At 39.1% G+C, this 23495-nt stretch overlaps 2 protein-coding genes across 8 annotated transcripts in view; one reads left to right on the plus strand and one right to left on the minus strand.

Annotated features, from left to right (window-relative positions):
• RALGPS2 (Ral GEF with PH domain and SH3 binding motif 2) overlaps positions 1–23495 on the plus strand; it is a 232884-nt gene that overhangs the window by 122074 nt on the left and 87315 nt on the right. The window lies entirely within an intron of this gene.
• ANGPTL1 (angiopoietin like 1) overlaps positions 6875–23495 on the minus strand; it is a 29388-nt gene continuing 12767 nt past the window's right edge. Inside the window, exons 3-5 of the mRNA XM_006267259.4 lie at positions 12069–12262; positions 10039–10309; positions 6875–8310 (exon numbers count right to left, since the gene is read on the minus strand). Of these exons, the coding sequence (XP_006267321.1) occupies positions 8123–8310; positions 10039–10309; positions 12069–12262 (653 nt within the window). The 3' untranslated portion in view covers positions 6875–8122. The remainder of the gene's footprint in view (positions 8311–10038; positions 10310–12068; positions 12263–23495) is intronic.

Here is a 23495-nt window from a genome sequence, read left to right on the forward strand (position 1 = left end):
GTAATAATAGCTAGTAAATATTTTGTTTTCTCTTTATTTTTGTTTTCTCTTTATTTTATGTGATTCCCTATTTCTTGTTTACAACAGACTATTCAAATCCTGATTTAAAGGCCAAACTTATTTCCTCATCGGCTTTTCTGTGGTGCTCTTCTCTATGGTTGGAGTTTTCCACAAAAACAAACTATTGAATTTCTCTTGGAATTGGGGGTATTATGCCCAAATTATGAATGGAAAATGAAGGCAGTAATTCAGCTAAAAGTATTCAGTAATAGGTGCCAAACGTAAGATGCCTGGATCTTTTAGGACATTTTTTCAGGGTACTTAATATCATCTAGCGCTTCATATGTTGAAACCTCGCACTGACTTACCCAGTCCATTCTGACTGGACCTTCTCCTTCCTGTTATAGCCTTCTTATCTCAATCTGCTCCCACCATTCATTCCTTCAACCTGATCCTGACCCTTGCTGCTCTCTGCATTTGAATTGGGCAGCTTCCTTCTACTCTTCCTGTGCCCAGTTGAGAAATTACATATCCCATGCTCTTGTCTTTCCTTTCCATTCCAGTGCTCTCCCGTGAGCAGGCGTGGGCAGCACTCGCAGGGAAGTTTCTTGGCTCTTGGAGCCTGGACTAGAGCACAGTGAGTGTAGATGGGATCTTCCAGGTTTTGCCTATCTACTTTCCTCAGCACGCGTGAAACACAGATCCCTCCCCAAGGCATATAACTGGGCCAGATCTGGGCATATTTTACAGGAACTGAAAAGCATGTTTCAAGTCCCTAATCCAAAAATGGGAATTAGGGATAGAAGTGACTATCATGTCTTAAAGAAAAGTTTCTTAATATGGCTAAAACATGCATTTTTCTCGTGCTTCCTTCTCAGAGGACAATCTCTTGGCTTAATTTTTTCCCAAAATTAGCTTTTTGCAGTTAGTTGACAGTTGAAAAAAATCAGCCCATCTTTTTTAGTTCTGAAAAGTTTTATAAACAAATGAAAATGGGGCATTCTAATAGAAGGCATTTCATTATTACAATTATGAGATTACCAAATCTGCTTATAAACTAATAGACTTGCAAACATTTTAATAAATTTTCTCCTTTTCAGAATATTTAATTTGTATTATATGATACATTTTTAATGTAGACTTTGTACTTTTTTTTTAATGAGCATAAATAACAGTGCTATACTATAATTTGTAAGTTTGGGGGTAGAGACAGCTTCAGCTATCTGTGATGCTAAACTTAATTAGAATAAATTTAAAGACTTAAATAGGTGGTTTCAGTAAATTTCATTTAAAAAAATCTGTTCTTTTTTAGATGTCATTTGTCTTAAGTAGGTATTTATATAAAATATGTTTGTCTTGGATGTTATTTTTTGGAAAAGTAGTTGTTTTGTAGCAAAGAGTAGCTTTTTGTACAGAAATAATTGCTATTTGGACAGAGAGAAGGGAATATATAGGCAGGAAGTGTTATAATTGTCATTAGTGATGCTCTAAGGATATGTTCATGGGATACTGTTCGACTTCTAAATATATCTGTGCTGTTTAGCAGTGCTACTGTAAAAGAAGCTGGAGCGTTCAGCAGGTTTTTAAATGGTTATATGTATAGCTAAATCAAGTCTATGGAAAGTTTTTTATGAAAACCAGAAATATCCCTCTCTTGCAAAAAGCAATGTCAAAGTTTTATAGTCTTCTTTTTTCCACTTTTAGTTAGCTAGCTGCTGCTTTGTCAGTGAATAGACACATGTTACTCCATAAAATAATACTGGAGTACTCGTACTCTTCGCCATTCTTCTGTTGTAACCTTTATACCGAGCAATTAATAACATTCCTCATAAATGATAATTAAACTTTTCACACTGTTTTGGGGCCTTAATATGTTTAGATCAAATACATATTAGATTAACAATAAATAGACTTGAATAGAATGAGTATTTTGTAATAATTTGATTTCTTCAGCAATGTCTTAATTTGTTTTTAATGCACATATAGTACCTAAAACCCCAGGATCAAAAACAGCTTTTGTATCTGCATGTTAATTCCAGTAGAAACCACTTTTTCAGTAATTCAGCCATTGATAGCATTTGTTTATATATAAATATGCCTTGCTTGGAAGAATTAGTTAAGATGGTCACTCTTGTGACAGAAAAGTTGCCTACTACATGGCTTTATAAGAGATGGTAGTTAAAGAAAAATTTGATTCAATTCAAATCAATGAGATGTGTGGGATTTTCTGTAAAGTTTGTCTCTGTTTATAATTGCTGATTGAACCTCTGTTTACTACACACTTTCTAGAAACTTTTATTCATGATAGTTTCTTAAGTAGAGGTGAACAGGAAATATTTTTTTAGGTTAGCAAGAGAAATGTACATTCTAAGGAGTTTATTTTGGAAGACAGATATCAAACTTCTGTCTCAGAGTAGGACTGATTCCTGCTTTGGATTCATTACCATTTCCCTCAAAATTATGACTGAAAATAAAGGGAAAATTATAATTTTGTAAATTGGACACTTAGGGTCTTTTGCAATGTTTAAATGAACTACTTGGCTGATGGGGGATGCTTGCTCAAAGATCAGTACTTGCAAAGCTTCATTTTTCCTGGTTTTAGAATAAATGTAAAATCAATGTTTTAACCAGCTTAACTTTGATTTTTATGCAAATACATGGCAACCTTCAATATTTGTGACCATGATGTAACATTAAAGTAGTTGCTTTACCTTGTGGCATCATCTTATAAACTTAAATTGTTCAGAAAACTTCATTAAATACATCCAGTGTCATTTATGCATAATGTTTCCTTTTAGTTTGCCTAACGCTTTATATTAAACATAACATAAATAAAAATACTATGTTTAGAAAAACTAGCATTGAGTACTTGGTTAAAGTATTTTAGAGCCATGCTTTCTTACTTTATTTACTTGAATCTAAGATGACCCTGAATTTTTAAGACCCCCCCCCCCCCCAATAATTAGATTTTATTTATGGAAAATTTATAAGTTTTTAGTTTAATTTTCCAGGTATAGAATCTAAGTATCAGAGGGGTCTCTTTTACATTTGTCCCCTTTCCACTATGGCACCAGGGAAAAGGGTAGCGGGGGGGGTCAGCTGGCCTTCTTGCTACTGCATTTTTACCTTTTTTTTTGCAAACTGCTTCAAGTTTCAGCTAAGCTACTCCATAAACACACTTTTGAGTAGCACTTTTTGTACCTACTTATACATAGTATAATATTAATCCGAAGTGAAAAGGTTGATATTTTATCACACAGTTCATTGGGTTGTGCTCTAGCAGAGTCAACAGTGTTTCAAGCCATGGTGATCCCACCATGCAGCAGTACTCAGTGAGTATACTCCAGATTCCACCCTCTCTCCCCACCCTCCCTCCAAGGATCCATGTGCTAATTATCTCCCCACTCAGCTGGGACCATGTGTGTTTTCTCACAAGTCCTGGGACTTTCCAAAAATTCACATAGAGATGAAGTTTGAGGCTGCTTGGTCTGGTTCTACTCCATGGAGGGCAGGGCCACAGCAGCCACATGCAGTGAGCTGAGGGGGAGAGAGAGAGCTTCTCATCTACATAGGTGTTTGATGATGTTTGCCAGACATTAAAGGCTGATGAAGAAACAAGAATAATTGGAAATGGGAAAGAAAGGTGCTGCCCAGGACTGAAGACAGTCGAAATGTATGCAGTGTAGTGGCTCACCATGACTTGAAAGAGAGTCGTTTCTGTGGAGGTCTGCACTTAATGGGTACTCCCATATATTTTATTCAGATAGGTTGCACTACTACCCTTGTGGAAGTTTCCTATAAGTGTGTTTGCCCAATGTGGACCATATGTTTTACAAGTATGCTCAAGTATGGGCTGTATTCAGTCAACTTCATAGCTGGTTTTAATTATTGAGCAGATCCTGCTCTTGGTGGCAGTTTAATGATAGTGTGTTTAATTAAGAGGTTTCCCTATATGTGAATGTAAGACAAGAGTCTTATTTCCTATGCTTATTGGAAGGGGGGTGGTTAGGGGACATTATCTTATTTTATTTCAATACAGTAATAAAGCCTCCAGACTTATTGACATTTTAATTTAGAAAAACAGCTTTTTGCTTGCCTTCCACTACAGTATTGTACATAGCAACTGACCTGGAGCTCTCAGCACTCCGTGCATATCTTATACTATTGCAGTTACCTAATGTTTGTTCCGCCCTTATTTGTTATACATGTGTAATGCATGCTTATCACTTTTTCTAACAATCACTTGAAATACTTCCAGGTGGAGGAAGGGAGTGGGGAAGACATAATAGAAGTTCGTTTTGGCAGGTGAGATAATTGTTCTTTACAGGCAGCAAAATTTTAAAAAACACTTTGAATGGGAAATTGTGAAACAAAATATCATCCATGGACTGGATTGTGTTAAGTATGGGTTAAACATGGATTACAGATCCTTATCCTATTACCTGGATTAGCTGTTGTGGCTCTTGCTTATATGGGTTCATCACTTGTTTGCATCTCCCAGCTCTATCTTCTTTCCCTTCCTCCCTCTCTTCCTTCCCTACCTTTTGTATTCAAATCATTTGTTTCATATCTTGCTCTACACTTGTCCTTTTACAGAATCTGATAAAGTCAGCATGAATTCACAAAAGTTTTATGCTCTCTATTTATGCAGCCTGTAAGTGCGTGTCTTGCTATCTGGCAGTCAATTTCTATTTTAATAGTAATTGCTTTTAGATAAAATGTCTGTGTTTTGTTTGTGTATATCTTTAATATAATTTAGTGATTTCCAGGGCACCTATCTTATAATATTGGGCATCAATTTAAGATTCTTCAGAAGTTGAATTTAGACGGTTTCTTGTGCGCAGATTTTGAAATTTAAACTACCATCTTAAGGGATGGTTGATCATTCAGGCTGCTTACAAGTATAAAACAAAACATCCCAAAATGTCTCTTGAAATGTGGTGTGTCCCCGTGCTGAGCCCAGCATGTGCCCAGAAGAGGCATTGTGTTGGTTTAACCCAGCTCACCCAACATCTGTATAGATAGGGTACTTTTATCTAATGGCTCATTGAATCAGCCATTAGATAAAGTGCCTAAAAGCCCCACTGAAGCTCCTTAGCTACACAGATGCTGTGGAGCCGGGTAAACTATCGCACTGCCTCTTCCAGTAAAGTGTGGTTTGGTTTTGTTTGTTTGTTTTCAAGTCTGTCAGCAGACTCGGACATGACAAGTCTTCTGGTTAAGTAGCCTCTTACAGATTACATACGTGTAGTTGAAACTTGGAACTCATTTTAATCACTTTTAAGTGATTGGTGCAACTCCCAATGCAGTGCTTATTCTTCTAGGCCACAGGCTGTCCTTTGTCCATAAGGTATTCTCCATTTCGCCCATTATTTTTCTTATGTAGTTTCAGGTCAAGGCAGTTATCCATCTCCTTCCTTAGAATAAATTAGTTCACTTTCTGTTGCCTTCTATGCATGCATCCTATCTTCTGTCAACAGGCTCTCTGCTTTCCCCTCCAGCTTGATTGAAAAGTAATAAGGCTTTAGATCAGGATCTTGGCATCTAAAGTAGCTAAGAATTAAATGTTATGATTATGTTAACAAAGCTCATGGACTCAGTGAATTTGTTAGCTTGTGGCAAATGTGTCTGTCTTAAAGGATCCTGGAAGACTCTTAAAGTTGCATTTTTTGTTTAAATGGTTAAGAAATATGAATTTTGATTGCTGATATTGCTTAAGATAAGTCTTACCCCTTAAGACTTTGAAGTCAGTCAGCTAGACCTACTGTCAACTCGTGGGTATCTTTCAATAATTAGGCTTGGCACAATTCAACTTTTATTTCTTAATTATTTTGATAGATAATATTGATATTCATTTTAAGCATTTATTTCAATTTTTATCTATTTAAATTTTCAGGATTGTGAATTTTAACCACCTGCCTCAACAAATGTAACAACTGTAGGACTGCGCTGGCTGAGCAGCAGAGCTGCCCTCCCTTTTAGCTCCACTTGCCTGTAGCTCCTTTGTCCACTTTGTCACTTCCTCTTCCTTTGTTCCTAGTCCCCTGAGGTTTCTGGGAGTTGCAGTCCAAGCTACAGTCAGCATGGTTCTGCAGGGACTGCTCCCTGTCTCACACTCCATCAGCTATCATTTTTCTTAAGCCCCCTTTCTATAAATTTGATTATTAACCATGGAAGTATTTTTTTCACCAGACTGTGTGAGGTGAGATCAACATTTTATCCATGCTTACTGATTAGTGGGGGAAAAAAAACCCCCTGAATCTTGCCAAACCTAGAAATAATGCAGTTTAGTCTTCACCTCACAGCCTTACAAGTTGGTTACAGAAAAGGTGCCCAGGCATATACTGAGATGGATCTGTTCTTTCAGGGACACGAAAAAATATATTTTGTGCATGTTGAGATGGAACTCCTAAAATCCATTAAGAAATAGTCTTAAGCTTTAGTTTGAAAGTGCTTTTTTAGCTTTATAACCAAGGTATTTGCCAGCTACGAAGGGGGGAGAATGGAAGATTTGAGAAGTTCATGTGACTGAAAATTTTATAGAGTAAAATGTTAGAGTTTAAAAGTCACCTCATTTGCAGCTTTATAATGTATATTAGCTGCATTGTAGAAGTTAAGAATTGGATTTTAAACAATTTTGTTGAACAAACTGTAAATACTTCTTCCATGGAACTGTTCTTTGAACTGTTAACAAAATCTACTTGAGACCGTGAAACCAAGAAAATCCTACCTTTTGGATTACATTCTTTTTTTGGTATTCATTAGATACATATGTAAGTGAAGTAGTTAAATGTCCTTATCTTTTTCACCCACTTAGTCAACTGGAGTGTCAGCTTAGGTTTACCATAAAAAACAAACCACAAAAGAAACTAAATAAAACAACAACAAAAAAATATTTAAGTTTTGCTTTGAAGGTTGGTTTACAGCTGCATATCAGCTTCCTTTGCCTATCTAGAAAAACATAAACATCCCATGGAGGGTATCTATACAGAGTTTAGAAACAAATTGATACATATTGGCATAATATAAACTGCAGGATTTTGTTCAAATCAGAAATGAATAAAAGTAAAATAAATAAATAAAAAAAAAATTACCAAAATAATGTTGACGTCTCTTTGGGAAATGAGATGAGGTTGCAATTAGAGGGATGTTGAGATCCTCTGTGTATCATGCTCTAATTTGCCCTTTTTTATTTATACCGCTTTTGCTCTTATGTTTGAGTTCAAGCTATTAGGAAAGTGTTTCATGTTTAGTGGAGTAGTACGTACCATAGCACTGTCTGTCTGCCAGATGTGTTGAATACCAAAGCAAGTGGAAGATATGAGCACTAAGGAATTCATTTTTGCACCTTCTTAAAAGTATATGTTTTATTATAACTTCATTCTTACTTTTTTCTCATTTATCATGCAGGGAACATTGTTATGTAAGTGTGCTGAGGGGCAGGATGCACACGTTCTAGAAGGAGTTTTCTATGCCGTTGACATTTATTTTATGCTTAATTTGCAACTCCATATTGAAATAACTGGTGCAAAATATATTTCTTCAGACAAATCTAGTGTGTGCCTCATTTTTGTCTTTTTTTAGGATGCAAGTTCATTTGCATATGTAAATATCAAAATAATAATAATGTGAAATCAGTTTTTTTATAAGTAGTAGTCCTATAATAAAGATTTTAAATAAATTGTTAAATAACTGAAATGGAATAATTTTCATATTTAAACTAAATCATTTCACACATTAAATATAAATGGTTGAACGTATCTGAAGAAGCTCATAGCTTGTATTTCAACTGGAAAATCTTTTTTTAGTAGCTTTAATGACTACATGTGTTTTGGACTTGGACAAAGATAAATATTTATTGCAGGTGGAATTCCTGCATGTTTTGTATGTTATTACAAGCTCGTATAGGTAACAAATGCTGTCTCACAGTAAGAAAGTTTTTAAGAAGACAAGAGCAAAAAACCCAAACAAAATATACTTGTAGCTCCGCATCTTGCAGAGCTAAATTGTGCAAAATAAGGGTCTAAATGTAACTTTTTCTGGAATCCAGGCACTGAAAAGTTTTTTCGGTTTTTTTTCTATTTGATCACTTGAGCATGATAGAGCTTTAACTTCTCCCCACTCAGTCAATTGGTCTGATCATCATTTGAACTGCTTTCAAGGAGTATGAACCTCCTCGATATTCAGCCCAAAAAATCCCATCCTGATACTTGCTTCTGTAATGGCCTCCTCTATACCACACTCCATTAAGGTTAGAATGTGCACAGGCATTGTACCACCAGCCTCCTTTGTGGAAATGGGCACAGTTTCCTGTTGGGAGAAAATAAAATAAGTGAAACTGAAGCACTTAAGGGAATTGATAGATGAGGGGTTTTCAAACTTATTCATACTGTGCCTAGCTGGTAATAGAGCTTATTTTGCAAACCACTTTGCCTCCCAGTTTGCATTCTCATAGATCACTTATTCCATTTACAATCCTTTTAACTTGCTTTCCCCTACAAGGAGTTGTTTATAAGGGAACATAATGTTAGTAATAATGTGTCCTTAGCCACACTATTTGACTAATCAGCTGTGTTCCGTGAACTGAATTTAAGAATTTCTGCTGTATGGAACTACCTAAGTAGGAGCAACATGACTTATATTTTACTTTTGTTAATTTGCCGTGAGGCTGATTTTTATTTAAGGAAGTGGCATATTATCTTCTCAACAACTAATAATGGCAAATAACTGTTTTAGTGAGAAGCTGGCCATGTTTTTCTGGTGAGCGGGGGGGGGGGGCAGAATGACCCACTGTGGACATTAGGATCCAGCCACTGTCACTGCTTCTCCCTGCTACCCAGCTGTAGTATGTTGCAATGAAAGTACCCCTCTCAGCCAAAGTCTTGAGTGCCCAGCTGCAGCCTGTTGTGGGCAGAGCTCCCTCTTTATCAGACTTTAGGCACTGGACTGCAATGCAGTGCAGGGAGAGACTCCACCTCTGAATGCTACCAATTGTGTGGCTCCATGGACTAGATCCAGCCTGCAGGGCCATAGGTTATTGACCCCTGGCTTAAGTCATTGGTTTTACCAATGTGACCTGGCCTGAGGTCCAAAATTGCATAATAAGTGTCAACAAAGCAAGGATTGTTTCTTTTTCTGCAGTTCATTTTGTTTTTTACTTGCTGTTTAATTTGGATTAGTATTATTGGACTTGTTGTCAAAATAAATCATTTTTTGTCTCAGAATTGTATTCTTATTTAGTTACAAGTAATACACAAAACCCTGGATCCTGCAAAGTTACTTATGCACTTAATTTTATAATGCTATGAATAGTCCCATCAGTGGCCGCGTCTGCATGAAATGCTTAGTGCGCAGGGTCAGTTACTACTGCGCAGTGATATTGCAGGGCACAAACAGTGATACAGTACTACTGTGCAGTAAGAACAGGCTACTGTGCAGTCTGCATTATCAGGAAGTCATGCAAGGATGCTACTGCATACTAATGCCAAATACTGCACAGTCATTTTGTACTTGGGATTGAGCAGTAATAACTGCATAGTTAGCATCTCATGTAGATGCAGCCAGTGAGACTTTAATGTAATTAGAGTTACCTGTATGCTTAAAACTTAGCAGGATTGGGACTTAACACTGCAATTATTGGCAAAGGTTGGAGAATATATGTCTGGGTCTAGTCTGAAGGCTGAGAGCTAGTGCTCTACGAGTTTACCTCCCATAAGAGTGGTGTGACTTCTAAGAATAATATAGGCAAAAGCCTTATTTGGAATGGAGTATGTGCAAACCTTCTTAGACTTAACTCTTATCAAAGGTCACCAAATTTAAAATAACTAAGTCCTGAATCATGCAGCAGGCTCAAAATAGGCCCTGTCAATTGGACTACCTGTGTATGCTGATTGCTTACTTTGAAGAACCAATACTAATATTAATCATTTTATCATAATTTAAATATTGTATTTTTTTTTTCTTAAAACCCTTGTATATGTTGAAGGTGGTATCTGTTGTACCAGCCAGCTTTTTCCTGGGTAACACTAGTTTCCTTACCTGTGTACATATCTCTGTCTCTGTCTAGTGTTGTAAATTGTTTTCCATTGTGCCATATCATGGAGTCCCCGGCATTTCCTTGGTAAGTTCCCAGACGTAACCTATAAAATTCACTTTCAGGCTCCAGGCGAAAACTGCTGTATTCTGCATAAACTTTCTTATTGCTCCAGTCTTCTAGTTCAATCAACAACCTGTAATTGTCCTGATTGGTAAGCATGTAGATATTTTCTAGTCCCAGCCAGTACTCTCCATCAACATTGCCAAATCCTTTCTATACAAAGAAAACCAGAATGTGAGGTTAAGTAGTTTAGCTTTCCTAATCTGTTTTAATGAAGATATTTATCAGCAACAGTAGCATATTTCAGTAAAATTTGTTTTCAACCACTAAAAGGTGTTAGACATTTGAACTTCTTAACCCTTTCTTTTTAATCTGCATAGGGCAGATTCTGCCACTCTTACTTGACTTAATTTAGTATTTTATTTACTTAATGATTACTGGTAGAACTGCTAGTAGCATGAGGAAGAAGAAACTGAGCCCTGGTGTCTGAGATTCCCCTGATACCTTTAAAAATATTTTCTGGCAGCACAAAAAGTGCCCTTTTAAGAAAATGTGAGTACATTCAGAGTTGCAAAAGATAGTTATGAGCAATCCCAATACTTATGATGCATAAACTCTGCACCTAGTGTGCAGGTAGGTTGCTATTTCTTTAAATAACTTAACTAGATGTTCTACCTGTTCACCTCTGACTTCAATCCTAATGAATCTAGAAAAGACCTATTCAGGTTTGGGTCAGACAACTAATATGATGCATACCTGATAGGTAACATTTGGCAGCCTTTGCCTTCTGTTCCCAATAAATTATATCTTTAAAATTATGTGGTGATTGGTAGAATAACATTTTTTTTTCTTACCCAAGAAACCCTTTAAGTAAAGCTAGCTTGAAGGCCAGTTTGCCTTCAAAAAGTTAAAGGAAAAAAAGTTTGTTTTGAAAGAAAAAAAAACAATAAAGGAGGAGATAATGCAAACATTATCAGTTATTTTATCATGAGAATTCAGTTTTAATAGTCAAATACCTAGAAATGAAAAAGTTCTTAAAGTTCTCATAACTTACATGCACTTTCTTTGCATATGTTGTATTACGGGTTACTAGTTGAGTTGGTAAATGTAATCTTTACAGTAGCTCACTTGTTGCCTCAGACAGTAGACACAAGTGCAGGTTCAAATAAGCTCTATACATGCAATGTGGGCGACTCATGAAAGCCCTGTTTATTATGAAAAGACTAAACTTTGCGTTTCCTGACCAAGCTGTATTTCTACTACAGCTGTGCACTGCTTGAGAAATGGCAAATAATATACCCAGTGCAATCCAAATTATCCATAAAGGCCCCAATTTAGCAAGATACTTACAGACATACCTATCTTTAAGCATGTAAGTAGCCCCATTCTCAATTGGGTCCAGAATGGGATGCATTTCCTATGAAAATGTAGTCAGTAATTAGACTAATAATTTGTATGCACTGTATGGCTGGGTCAGGGAAGCATGTACAAAGGTAAAGTTCTTTTCCCTGACCCTACTGCCTAGAACAAAGTTCAAACCTTATTAGAAAGCTAGGAGTGGCTTACTTTAAATTCAAGGTAAGTTGTACTTAAAAACGAAGGCCCTGATCCTAAAAATGTTTGTACATACTAAACTCCACTTAAATGAATAATCCCACTCAAGTGAATTCGACTATGTAAGTGCGTACAGTTAAGCATGTTGTAATTGTTAACAGAAATCATGTTTTTTAATTAGACTGTTGGAATATACATGGCAAAAAAAATTCATTGTTCAAAAGAGCTTGTTGTGTACCCCACAGGTGGACACCCTACATGTTATACATAAAATACTTGTCTGTATTTTGAAATTATAAGTTGATTTACCTTTAAACTTAAAGAGATAAACTTTGTTAAAGTGGCTAGCCATGAATGATATTCTCAGTCATTTTCCCACCAAAATGAAGCTCCATGTTTTCTGAATAATAAAATTTACCTTGTAACTGTCCCAATTCCTGAAGAAATTGAAAGATCCATCTGTCCTTTTCTGAATAACTGCCCAGCCTCCAGGGTCCAGGCTGTTCTCACACCATAACTGCATTGGCTCATTGCTGTTTTCAGGTTTGATCATATAAATTCCACTGTTGGAATACCCAGCTTCTTTGGCTTGTTGACAGTCTTTGAATGGGCCTGTTTGAAAAACAAACAAACAAAAAAAAACAAACAACAAGAATACTTATTTCATAATTTTAATTCTCGGAAAGTAAAAGCTACCATATAAACATGTAAAACATCTTTGTCTTTCATTTGGTTAACTTTCTGTTTGTCTTGTTTACCACACCATCTTTCCCAATAACTAAATGTTTTGCCAAGCAGATGGCATTCTTTTACAGTCTACACCCAAATATTTTGATAACTTCCTTTTGAATGTCACAAGGATTTACAACCTAATCTTATATATGCAAGAAGAGTGAGTCCATTTCATAATTAGTTTATCCTATATAGTACAGCTTACTTTCTGGTATGCATTTTCACTATAATGCCTACATTTGAACTGATATAGTAAAAACTTAAAGTATATGAGTAGCTAGCAGCAAAGCTAGAATTTCTTTAGAAAACTTATTGCAGCCAGAGTCTACAAGTATGGAACTTAATGCAATAAACAATGTTTACAGTGTTGTGTGGGATCCAGGTTGTAGCCATATTGGTCTAGAGGCAAAAGGAATCAGAAATTGTGGTAGAGGTGATATCTCTTATTAGACTAAACTAGATTTTTGCAAAATAAATTCTTTATTTGTAAGCTTTTGGGCACCAGGGACCCTTCTGCATAAAATAAACTGTTCCAAACAGAAGATTTTATTACACCTTCAACTTTCCTATGAAATACGAACTTTCATTTCTGCCTAAGAGAACTTTTACAATCTTTTCTCCTGTGCATGTGCCTGAAAGCTTGCAAATAAAGAATTTTTTTTTTTTTTTTTTTTTTTTTTTTTTTTTTGCAAACATCTAGTTGGTCTAATAAAATATATCGCCTCTACCATGAGTTCTGATTCCTACTGTGTTGTGTAACATTTGTCTTCTTGATTACTCCAATTCCAACATTTAGTTTATTAAACCTGAGATAAGAACATCTTTATACATTTCATATTTTCATTTTTTGACAGTTATGTACACATGACTATTAGCCAGAGAAGCATACAAGTAGTGGACCAAGTATTTTTGAGCAGCCAATAGCATTCATTTACTTGTTTCAAAGCTGTACTTCTAAAGAGATGCTGATTATGGTGGCTCTTGAAAGTTTTCTTTCAGGTTATAAATACAGTTCTTATGAAAGAGGATCTGTCAGCCTTCATATTGTAGTTATGTTTTTTACATCTTTATTAGTCCGTGTGTCCTTTTTATAAATAAAAGTATTATAGTTTCTGTGTTTTGACCCTTCTGTCCCTTTTCAAGGAAAAGGATATTCCTAGATAATCATTTCTATTGATGTTTGTACTAGTTAGAGAATTTTCATAATATAACTGGATGTCTTCTGATAATGGCTAGTGGTGAATCCCCTGTTAGTGGTTGATAACTCTATAAGTCAGTCTTACTAAAAGTTGATAACTTTCTGTTTAAATGCTAAAGACAACTACTGGGGGGTTGTTCTAATTCTTTTTTTGAATAATCATATAATCTGTCCAACTAATTGAAGCACATTATAAATTATACAGTGCAGTGTAAAACCATTGCTGAAGTCGATCAGGTTATCAACCCAAGAATTCTTTTTATTGCACACTTTCTACTGACAACCGAACTCTCTTACTTTTTTAATATGTTCGGTGTTAAACCCCTACATCTGAACCCAACCCTTCTAACTGGGGCCTGGCAGCAGGGCAGGGCCTGACGAGAGTTGCCATTTACATTATGTAAAAGCAGGGTGACCAACCTTGGCCTTGCAAGTGAAATGTGGCTCATGGAGCCATTGGATCTGGCCTGTGGGGCCCCCCACAGGTCAGGAAATTTGGCAGCAAGGAAGCAGTGGCCATTAATGTGGCCACCCTTCCTCGTGCCAGATTTCCAAACCTCAAGCCCCACATGCCTGCTCCGAGTCAGGCCATGACCCTTCTACCAGTGGGCCCGGGATAGGGCCAAGCCATGCTTCCTTTCCCGTGGCAAGACTGGGACATACCCCCTATTCTCTCTGGGGTCACACCAAGCCCTCTCCTCCTCTTCCTCCCCCTGCCCCCATGAGGCCAGGCAACAATCCCTTCCCCCCCACAGGGCTGGGCATCCACCCCCTTTTCTCCCACTGGGCCAAGCCATGCCCCCTTTTTCCCCGCAGTGTCAACTTGGTGCTGAGCCCCACATCCTCCTCCGAAGTGCCAGGCCATGCCCCCTTTTCCCCCATTGGGCTGGGCCATGCCCCCTGTTTTCCAGTGGGGCTGGGTTGGGTCCAGGCCATGCTCCTTCCACCCATGGTGCCGAGTTATACATCCGGTAGTAAAACAAGGAAGGATGTTTGCCCCCTGTTCTCCAGTGGGGCTGGGTTGGGTCCAGGCCACGCTCCTTCCACCCATGGTGCCGAGTTACACACCCGGTAGTAGAACAAGGAAGGATGTTTGCTATTAATAAGCGGTATTGGCATTAAAAAGTAGTAGTGTACATTTACAGCATTTCTTGATAACAAGAAGCAATTTTGCCTCGTCTAAAACACTGCCAATTATCTAGCAGCATTGAAAAAATTGTCATGTACCTTTTGGTTTAGAGAAGTGATGCTTTAAAGAACTTTATTTTGAAAACTCAAACCTATAAAACTGGCACAATGACAGAATTCTCTCTGAGGTAAAAGTAAACAAGATTTTGAATGTTACGGACCATATTGTTTCGTTTTTAAATTATAAGCTAGTCAGTAATGCTTGCTTTTCAGAAAACTGTGAACTCATATCTCGAACATAGCATGTTTAAATATTTTTCACATTTCTTGGAAAAAATCTCCTTTCAATTTAAGCATGAAAAATTGATCACCATAAGTATCTTCTCTTGTTCTCTAACAACTGCTTCATGCCCTTCTTGCTAGCCAAAGTATACTTTGTCAAAATCGTCTCTTGTTTGTTGCCTTGAAATTATTAATGTTTTAATTCACTTGGCATTTTCTGTATCTTTTTCATTCCTTTGTTCTTTGTTCTTTCTGTTCGTTTTCCTGGTATCCAAGTACAGGGGTGGTTCTCAATTTTTTTAGACTCGAGACGCCCCTTATTAGACTTGAGCCCTCCCTCCCTCCCTCCCGATAAAATGTCAGCCCTTCTTTTTCACTCGGGTTTTTGACTATGCAAAAATAATAGAGCAATCTTTCTCTTGTAAAAACAAAACAAAACAAACTTCAGATTAGAACAGCTCAGAACACTTTAAAACTGCAGTTTCCTTTTTGAAATCTCTGAATTTATCTTGTGAATCATGTTTGCACACCTAACATTGCGTGGCACCCTGTAGGATCCTCATAAGGATCTCAAAACACCTCAGGGTGCCATGATGCGCTAGCTGAGAGTCACTGAGTTAATGAAAGCTCCTTAAAGCATGGTATTGTTGCTTCCAAGGACCTGTTAGGTCTTACTGCAACATGGTTTAAATTAAGCACATGACAGTTATCCAAGGGGTGAATCTGCACCTTCAGTTAGCATGTAGCAATAAACTCTGGAGTAGTTCGTGCTGAACTTTGTTGCTTCTGGGCGCAGTGTTTACATATGTGCCCAGAACTGCAGGACACGGAGCCGAGGTGGATCAACCGTAGGTGACGGGGTAAGCCTGCCAGCCCAGGGCTGCTCTGCCCCAGCTCGGCATGCTGCAGAGGTGCTGCCTGGGGCATGAGGATGCTAGAGTGTGCCTAGCCAGCCCCGGTCACTGTCTACATGTGCATTTCAGTGCACATAACTACTCTGCTGTAGGATAGTTCTTGTCCCAGACAGTACTGTCCTATAGTGGAGTTAGTTAATTTACAGTGCTCTAATACGGACTCATGTGTAAATGGTTATGCTTTACTGCAGAGCTAAGAAGTCAGCTCCACAGTAAAGCACATATGTAGATGTGTGCACCCAGTGAGTATAAACTTTAGTAAAGCCGTTATTCATACTATCAGCCAGGTGATCAGACTGGCTGACAGCAGGGATAGTGCAGGGTTGATCACAAAGTGCAGTTCTATTCTTTTTATATATTAGAAATGCTAATATCAGGCATACATCATTGCATTTTACTACTTTCTGTTTAATAACAGAATTACTTTCTCTCTGTAATTAGCCTTTGTCTGTTGTACCTGGTTTCTGTTACCTCATGATAAATCATTCTTGGTGCTGTGCACCTTTACAGTCTACTGACTAATGAACTTGATTCAAGTACAGCATCCCCTAAACATATATTGTTTCAAGTTTGGTCGTACCATCCTACATTCATCTGTTGTCGCAGTTTGTACTGCTTCTATTAATCTCAGGGGGTTTTTGAACAGGTTCCAGATGTTCTGATGCACTTTACTGGTCCTCTGAGCTTCTAACTCTTCCTGGCCTGCCTTATGGCCTGTACGTGGATCTACCTTATTTTTGTTTCTATAAACTGTATGTCATGATTCCATAGTAACATGTTTCCATAGTAAGTACTTTTGTGAGACAGCTTTTTGATTACAAAATGTGTAAAACAAAGAAATGTTATTTCTATAACAGATTAAAATTTTGGGAACAGTTCAAAAGATCTGCTACTGTAGCTGAAATACTATGTTCTCTGTGGAGAAAGGAATTCAGCAGTCTTATTCCCAGGACTGTTAGAGGCCAGGCACATAGTAGAACTGTTTTAACTGGCTGCTAAGGAATGGAAAATTGTTATAGCCTGTTTACATAATATCCTTTGATCACTTCTAAAATTCAACTGGCATTAAGCACACAGGATGTAATTTGTCTCCAATTTGATGCTTAGATTTGTAGATGCAGTTAACATAGAAAGTTGATGTGGTAGAAGAGGTTTCAAAATTATATTCTAGAATGAAAGAGAATAAATCCAACAAATCCCTTGGCATTGGTTCATTATCTTGCCTTGTTTTCTTGAGGAAAAGTAAATATTTTAAATATGTGGATCAAAATATATAATCTATAATACAAATTGTTTTAAATTATACTGTGTATATTCAGTATATGATCAACATTAAAGCCTAAAGTTTATAAGTTCACCGAAGGATGGAGTCAAAAGCCCAGAGGTAAATAAAGAGCCTGGGGACCTGGATAAAACTTAGTACAGGGAAGCAATAATGGAAGCCATAGCAGTATCCTCAAGAAGAGGATAGGAAATGAAATGTATATTAATGTGAGAATTTTGGGGAACAGATGGGAAGAATTGCAGGTTCTGGTACAGTGGTCACCAACTGGTCAATTGTGGTCTATCAATCGGTCTGGGGTGGCTAGCCCTCCAGACTGAGAAGGCTTCTTGATTGCGAGTGGCAGGACGCATGTGGGTGGGCTGAACTGTGCCCCCTGCCACCAGGGCTGGGCTAGGTGAATGGGACAATCCCCCTCTGTGCCCCCTGCCACTGGGTGAGTGGGGCCCCAACCAGGCCAAGCTGGGGGGGTGTTGGAGCTCAGGCGGCTTGTCCATGCGCATGGGAGGGGGGGGTTCCTGCCACTGCACGCCCTCTGGTGGAGGTCCAGGAGTACATGCCTTGCCCGCCACCCCCCCTCCCCCCCCCCGAGCTGTGTGCAGGGTGAGGCAGCTGCCACTGGGGGCTGGGCTTTGTGCCCTAGGCACTCCTAATAGGAGTGCCACTTTGTAGTCTGCCGTGTCTCTCTCCAGTGCATCTCATATAGGGATTCCTCTCTAGCCTCGCCGTTATTCTTAGGGATGAACAGCTGGGTTACTGTAACGACTTTGGGTCAGTTCACCAAGGGGCCTCTCCTGCCACATCTTTGATTGCCTTCAGACTGGAAGGATGATGTTTTGGTCCCATCTCCCTTTGGTTGTTCCTGCTGTTCCACCTCTGTGGGGCTCCAACCTCCCCTACACCCCCGCCTAATGCCAACCTTGATGTTGTCACCTGCGTTGCTGAAACTGATGTCCTGTGCCGTCTTTGCTCGGGTTCCTGGAATATGATGGCCACTGGGTGTCGGAGATATCACTATCCCGAGCGTTTCTCCTGGCCTTCTTTCTTTCCGATTTTTATGCATTGCCCGGCCTCAGCACCGGTCTGTCCCCCGACGCGTCACCTCCGCCCTGGGCTTGAGACCTGCCATCCATCTGTCTCACCTGTATCCTGGCTCCTCTGAGTCCTGCCGGGCTCCAATCTCTGCTGCTGGCTTCCTTGGTCCACGCTGGCTCTGCAACCAAATCCCCAGGCCCTCTATGGCCCTGATCTATTGTGGAGACCCCTTCCCGGGATAACCACCAGATCCCCTCACTGGGACTGCTTGCGTTTTCTGGCCCCTCCGGGCCGGCTGGGGGCACCACTTGCAGTCCCCACCGCTTGTGTTCCTCCGGGCTTTTTATCTTGGACCTGAGGGTCTGGCTGCTAAATCGGTCCTGGCACGCTGTTATAAAGTGTGCCGACACCAATGGGGCTGTCGGCTGTGGCTCCTTTAAGCTTGGCCGTTTTTTGTTGTTTTTTTTTTTCCTTTTTGTATTTTCCTGAGCCGCTGTGGTTTCACTTTTGCCGCTTTTATCTGCCAGCACAGTGTCCTGCCACCTCCACTCCGTCTCAGGTAAGTCTTTTCCACTTACACTTGTAAATCAAAGAAAATTATTCTTCCTCTGTATTCAGCACTGGTAAGGCCTCACCTGGAGTACTGTGTCCAGTTTTGGGTCCCACACTTGCAGAAGGCTATGGATAGTTTCAAAAGAGTTGAGCAGAGAGTGATAAAAGTGAGTAGGGCAAGACTTATGAGGAAAGGCTGAAAGAGAGAGGTTTGTTTATTTGGGGAAGAGGTGATGGGGTAGGGGTGGGGCTTGATAAGTCTTCAAATACCTAAAGGACAGTTATAGGGTGAATAGAGATGGCCTTTTTTTCTGTGGCTGTAGAAGATGAGACTAGGAGCAATGGCTTCAAACTTCAACAAGGGAAATTTAAATTGGAGATTAGGAGGAACTTTCTGACTATGATGGTGGTCAAGTATTGGAACAGGTTACCTAGAGAAGTTGTGGAATCTCCCATCTTTGTAAGTTTTCAACAGCAGGCTATATAGACACTTGGCTGGGATGGTTTAGTCAGAGATAATGCTACATTGAACAGGAGACTGGAGTAGATGACCTCATGAGATGCCTTCCAGCACTATTTTCCTATAAGCCTATGAATTTCATGTATATCCTTTTATAGATATTTTCAAGTTTCATCCTATAAACTTTTATCTTTATACATAATACATATTACATATAATAAGCTTATAGGAACTGTAATCCAATTTTTCTGAGATTTGTGATTTATTGATAGAATATTTTAATTGTACTGAGATAAAGGACGTTTTATGGTAAATATAAGGAGTTGCTTATTAAGTACATAATGTTCCCATTAAAAATGCAATTTATCAGTGCTTTGGAAAGTGTAGTTATTTTTAGAATACATCTAAATTATATTTTTCTCTTCTTCTCCTCTCCAGTTCTGCCTGTATCAAATTCTGCTTAGTTCCTTAAGTTACATGTTGGTGCAAATAAAAACAGAATATGGCTTCTTGCTTATACTGTAGTCATGCTGTTTATTAAAAAATGTTTTTCATATGTACTTAGCTTCATTAGCATTTTAGGCCCAAATGAAATGGAACGATTATCTTCAGAGATAGATATAAGATCATAGGAAAGTAGGGCTGGAAGAGACCTCACAAGATCATCTAGTTAAGCTCAACACAGGATTATCCCTAACTAAACCATCCTATCTAAGTGTTTGTCCAACCTGCAATTGAAAATTTCCACAGATGGAGCTTCTATAACTTTTCTAGGTAGTCGTTCCGATGCTTGGAATGAATACCAACAAAATTACCTCATTTCTAATTACTACCCTTTTTTCATTATTGAGTATGTCATTGCCAGAATGATAGGCTTCCCATTTCCTCTCAGAAGCCAAGTATATAATTTCTTTAATAGTTTTTAGTTTCTAGAGATGAAACCAGTAGCCTAACAATGGGGGGTGGGCCAATAGAACATAAGCACTGCCAGAGTAGGGGCAGGGGGGGCTAGCTCTCCCCCCCATTTATAAATTTTCCCCATTTCATGTATATCATAGAAGGAAACCACCTATAAAGTGTTTAAAATTGCTATGATTACTACTTTTCTGTTTTTTCATATTGAGCATTTTAGATATGTTAGGGGAGAATTCCCAAGTAAAAGGAGTGACTAGCTAAAAGAATTACAAAGATAATGGAACAAAATTTTGTTAGAGGTAATACATATTGGCTTGTTTTACATAGAATGCTAAAATACAGAGGGAAACAATACTGTCTTTACAGCTGTGAGCTTAAAAGGTTGTATAGCTGGAATGAGTAATGACAACTGTAGTTAAAGGCGTCTACCCACAACCCATACTAAACATTACTTATATTTTTCTCAATTTTCCAGTTTTGGGCTGTATTTTTTTAGGTCATGTATTTTATTTGACTGAATTTGCAGGGCTGGAAGGTTGAGGATTATATGTTTCTGCCATTTTTTAATAACAGGAGAGGGAGTGGTAAAAGTCTTCATTCCCTTTTATTAAATAAAACAAAGCAAACCCCAAGAAATAAATTAATGCCTTTCACCTTTTTTAAAGTGGCACCAGCACTAAAAGCTGAGGATAGAAAGTTAAAATAGAGCAAAGATGCTTGAAGAGGAAGAGAATGCTTTTACTATCCCAATAGAAACTGGTTTTGATTTGACCAATTTATATGATTGAAAACTTTCATATTTACATGGTAGGTTTAAGATGCGTTCAGTTGTGATCCATTTTCTCTGTAGAAGTTAAGCCAACTATACTACATCAAAATTAAGCTAATCCTTTAGTTCATGGGCACTCAATCCCAGCCTGCATGCCTGATCCAACCCACAGAGCCATCCTATCATGCTGACAGGTCTGAAAAAATTTTCAGTGTTCCTCTTTCCACAGAGGAATTGTTGCTCTCCTGCTGCCAAATTTCTGGAATCTTGAGGAACTTCACTCACCAATCTAGCATGCTGTCTGGCCTGCTGAGGTGGCTTAGACTGGATCTGGGCATACAGGTGCTAGCTGAAAGCAGCTTGGGTCCCAGGGAGGGGATGCAGGACCCTGATCTGGAGGAGCCAGACTGGGGGGAAGCAGCATGGGGCCCTGAGCAGAGCTGAGGGAGACACTGTGGGGTATGATCCTGATGCACAGACTGATCCTGCACCTTTCATCCATCCCACAGTCCCAAGAACTTGAGCACAACTGCTGTAATTGGATGTATTTCCACAAATACCAGGGTCCTATTATATGGATCCATTAGAAGTGCCAGACTAATTTAAGCTTAAATGTTCCTCTAATATTGATAGTGCAAATATAGCAGCTTAATTTAATCTGGTTTAATTTGATTTTATTTACTCAGTTTTGTTTTATTATAATTCTATTCAGTTTTATTCAATTTAATTTCATTTTAATTGATCTGCATTAATTCTCCTGCTTGTCGCTTTCTTCTTGGCTTTAATAAGGTACTGTATGTACTTGAATAGAAGACAGCCCTGATTGTAACATGACCCCCAATAATTTGATTCTGTACATGGAAAAGTTTTATAAATTTGTTATAATTCTTCATGTGTAGAATCTAATTATTGGAGGTTTGCCTTGAATTTGTCCCTGTCCCACTGCTACAGCAGGGAAAATAAATTGCGGGGGGGGGAGTTAGGTAACCTCTTTGCTCTCTGCTTTCCCTCAACTTTTTCTCGTAGCAGCCCCTTTCCCCTCTCTTTACTGTTAGACCCTGCTCCCCCTGAGCACAGGGAAGTGAGGAGCAAATTCAGAAACAATAACCTTGAAATTAAACATAGGTATAGTAATTTACATATAGTACCCATACACTTAGTTCATTCAGAATTGATGCGTGTTGCCTTTTTTTGAAACTGCAGCAAGTTTTAGTACAGGTACTCTGCAAACACTTTTGAGCAGCACTTTGGGATCTACTTACATGACAAACTAGGTGTCTCCATGAAATGCTTTACTGCACAGTAAGCATGTGTCTACATGTGCAGATGCTTACTGCACAGTAAGCTTCACTATTTGCAAGTAAATTTACTATCTGCAAATGCACATATCAAATTTTACTTGCAATTAGTTACTGCACAAGTAGTGCTGATGTAGATGCCCAAAGTGGGGGGAGGGGGGGGAAACAGGCTTTCCACAATTGTCGAGCAGGGGCTAGGAACTTGCCCAGTTCTGTGCCCTGATCAGGTGATCAAGGCACACAGCTTGTAAAGAGCTGTGGGGTTGGGGCAGGTCCTAGTCCCCTGCCCTGATCTGCCAGTGGGGCAGCTAGCAGCAAGCTAGCTGTTAATTGCCCCACCAATGGATCAGGGTAGGGGTCCACCCCTGCCCTGCAGCTCTTTCTAAGTTCTCTGTCCCTGATTGGGGAGCCGGGGCTAGGCTGCTCCCCAGGGGCATGGGGGAAGTGTTCTAGCCCCAGCCTAGAGTCAGCTTTCTCCTCACCCTGTCCTTCCTGCTAGCCCCTGGGGTAGCACCCAGGGGGAGCCTAGAGATCCTTCTGGTGGTGGCAGGAGCACATTGCAGGGTCCCAGGAAGCGGAAGCAGTTTGCTGCCATTAGCAGGAAATCTGCTCCTGCTTCCCTGCACATGTGGACGCCAGCCCAGGAGCATAAAATACGCATGAGTATTTTACTTGCAGGTAAACTGCTCCCGGATCTAATGCATGTGTAGACACGCCTACTATGCACATTATTAATCCAAAGACAAAGGCTTGTGATTTTACCACATAGTTCATTGGGCTGGGTCCCACCATAGTCCATAGGATTTTAAGTCATGATGACTCAACAGCTCAGCACTTCTCAGTATGTGTGTATTCTAGATTCCCCCCTCCCCTACCCACTTAAAAAGGGTGTGTGCTGACTAGCCCCCACTTACAACTGGAGCCAGTTGTTGTCATGAGTCATGGGATGCTCCAAAAATTTATATGCAGATGAGGTGCAGGGCAACCTGGTGTGGCTTCATCTCAAGAGGGGGCACGGCTACACTAATCATAGGTGCCAGGTTGAGAGAGAGGGCAATAGGATTCTGGGTTGACTGTTTGGGGCCCTCTTTGGTGATGTTTGTTTGCCAGACATTTAAGGCTGCTGAAGAAACAGGAATCATTGGAAATGGGAAAGAAAAATATAGCTCAGTTGTGAGAGTGAAGAGGAAGTCGAAATGTGTGCAGGGTAGTGGCTCACCATGACTTGAAAAAGAGTTGGCAGTGAGGGGGGCTTTGCTTAATGGGCACTACCATATGCC

The sequence above is a fragment of the Alligator mississippiensis genome, chromosome 5 (genome assembly GCF_030867095.1).
Source record: "Alligator mississippiensis isolate rAllMis1 chromosome 5, rAllMis1, whole genome shotgun sequence".
NCBI classification, from domain to species: domain Eukaryota; kingdom Metazoa; phylum Chordata; order Crocodylia; family Alligatoridae; genus Alligator; species Alligator mississippiensis.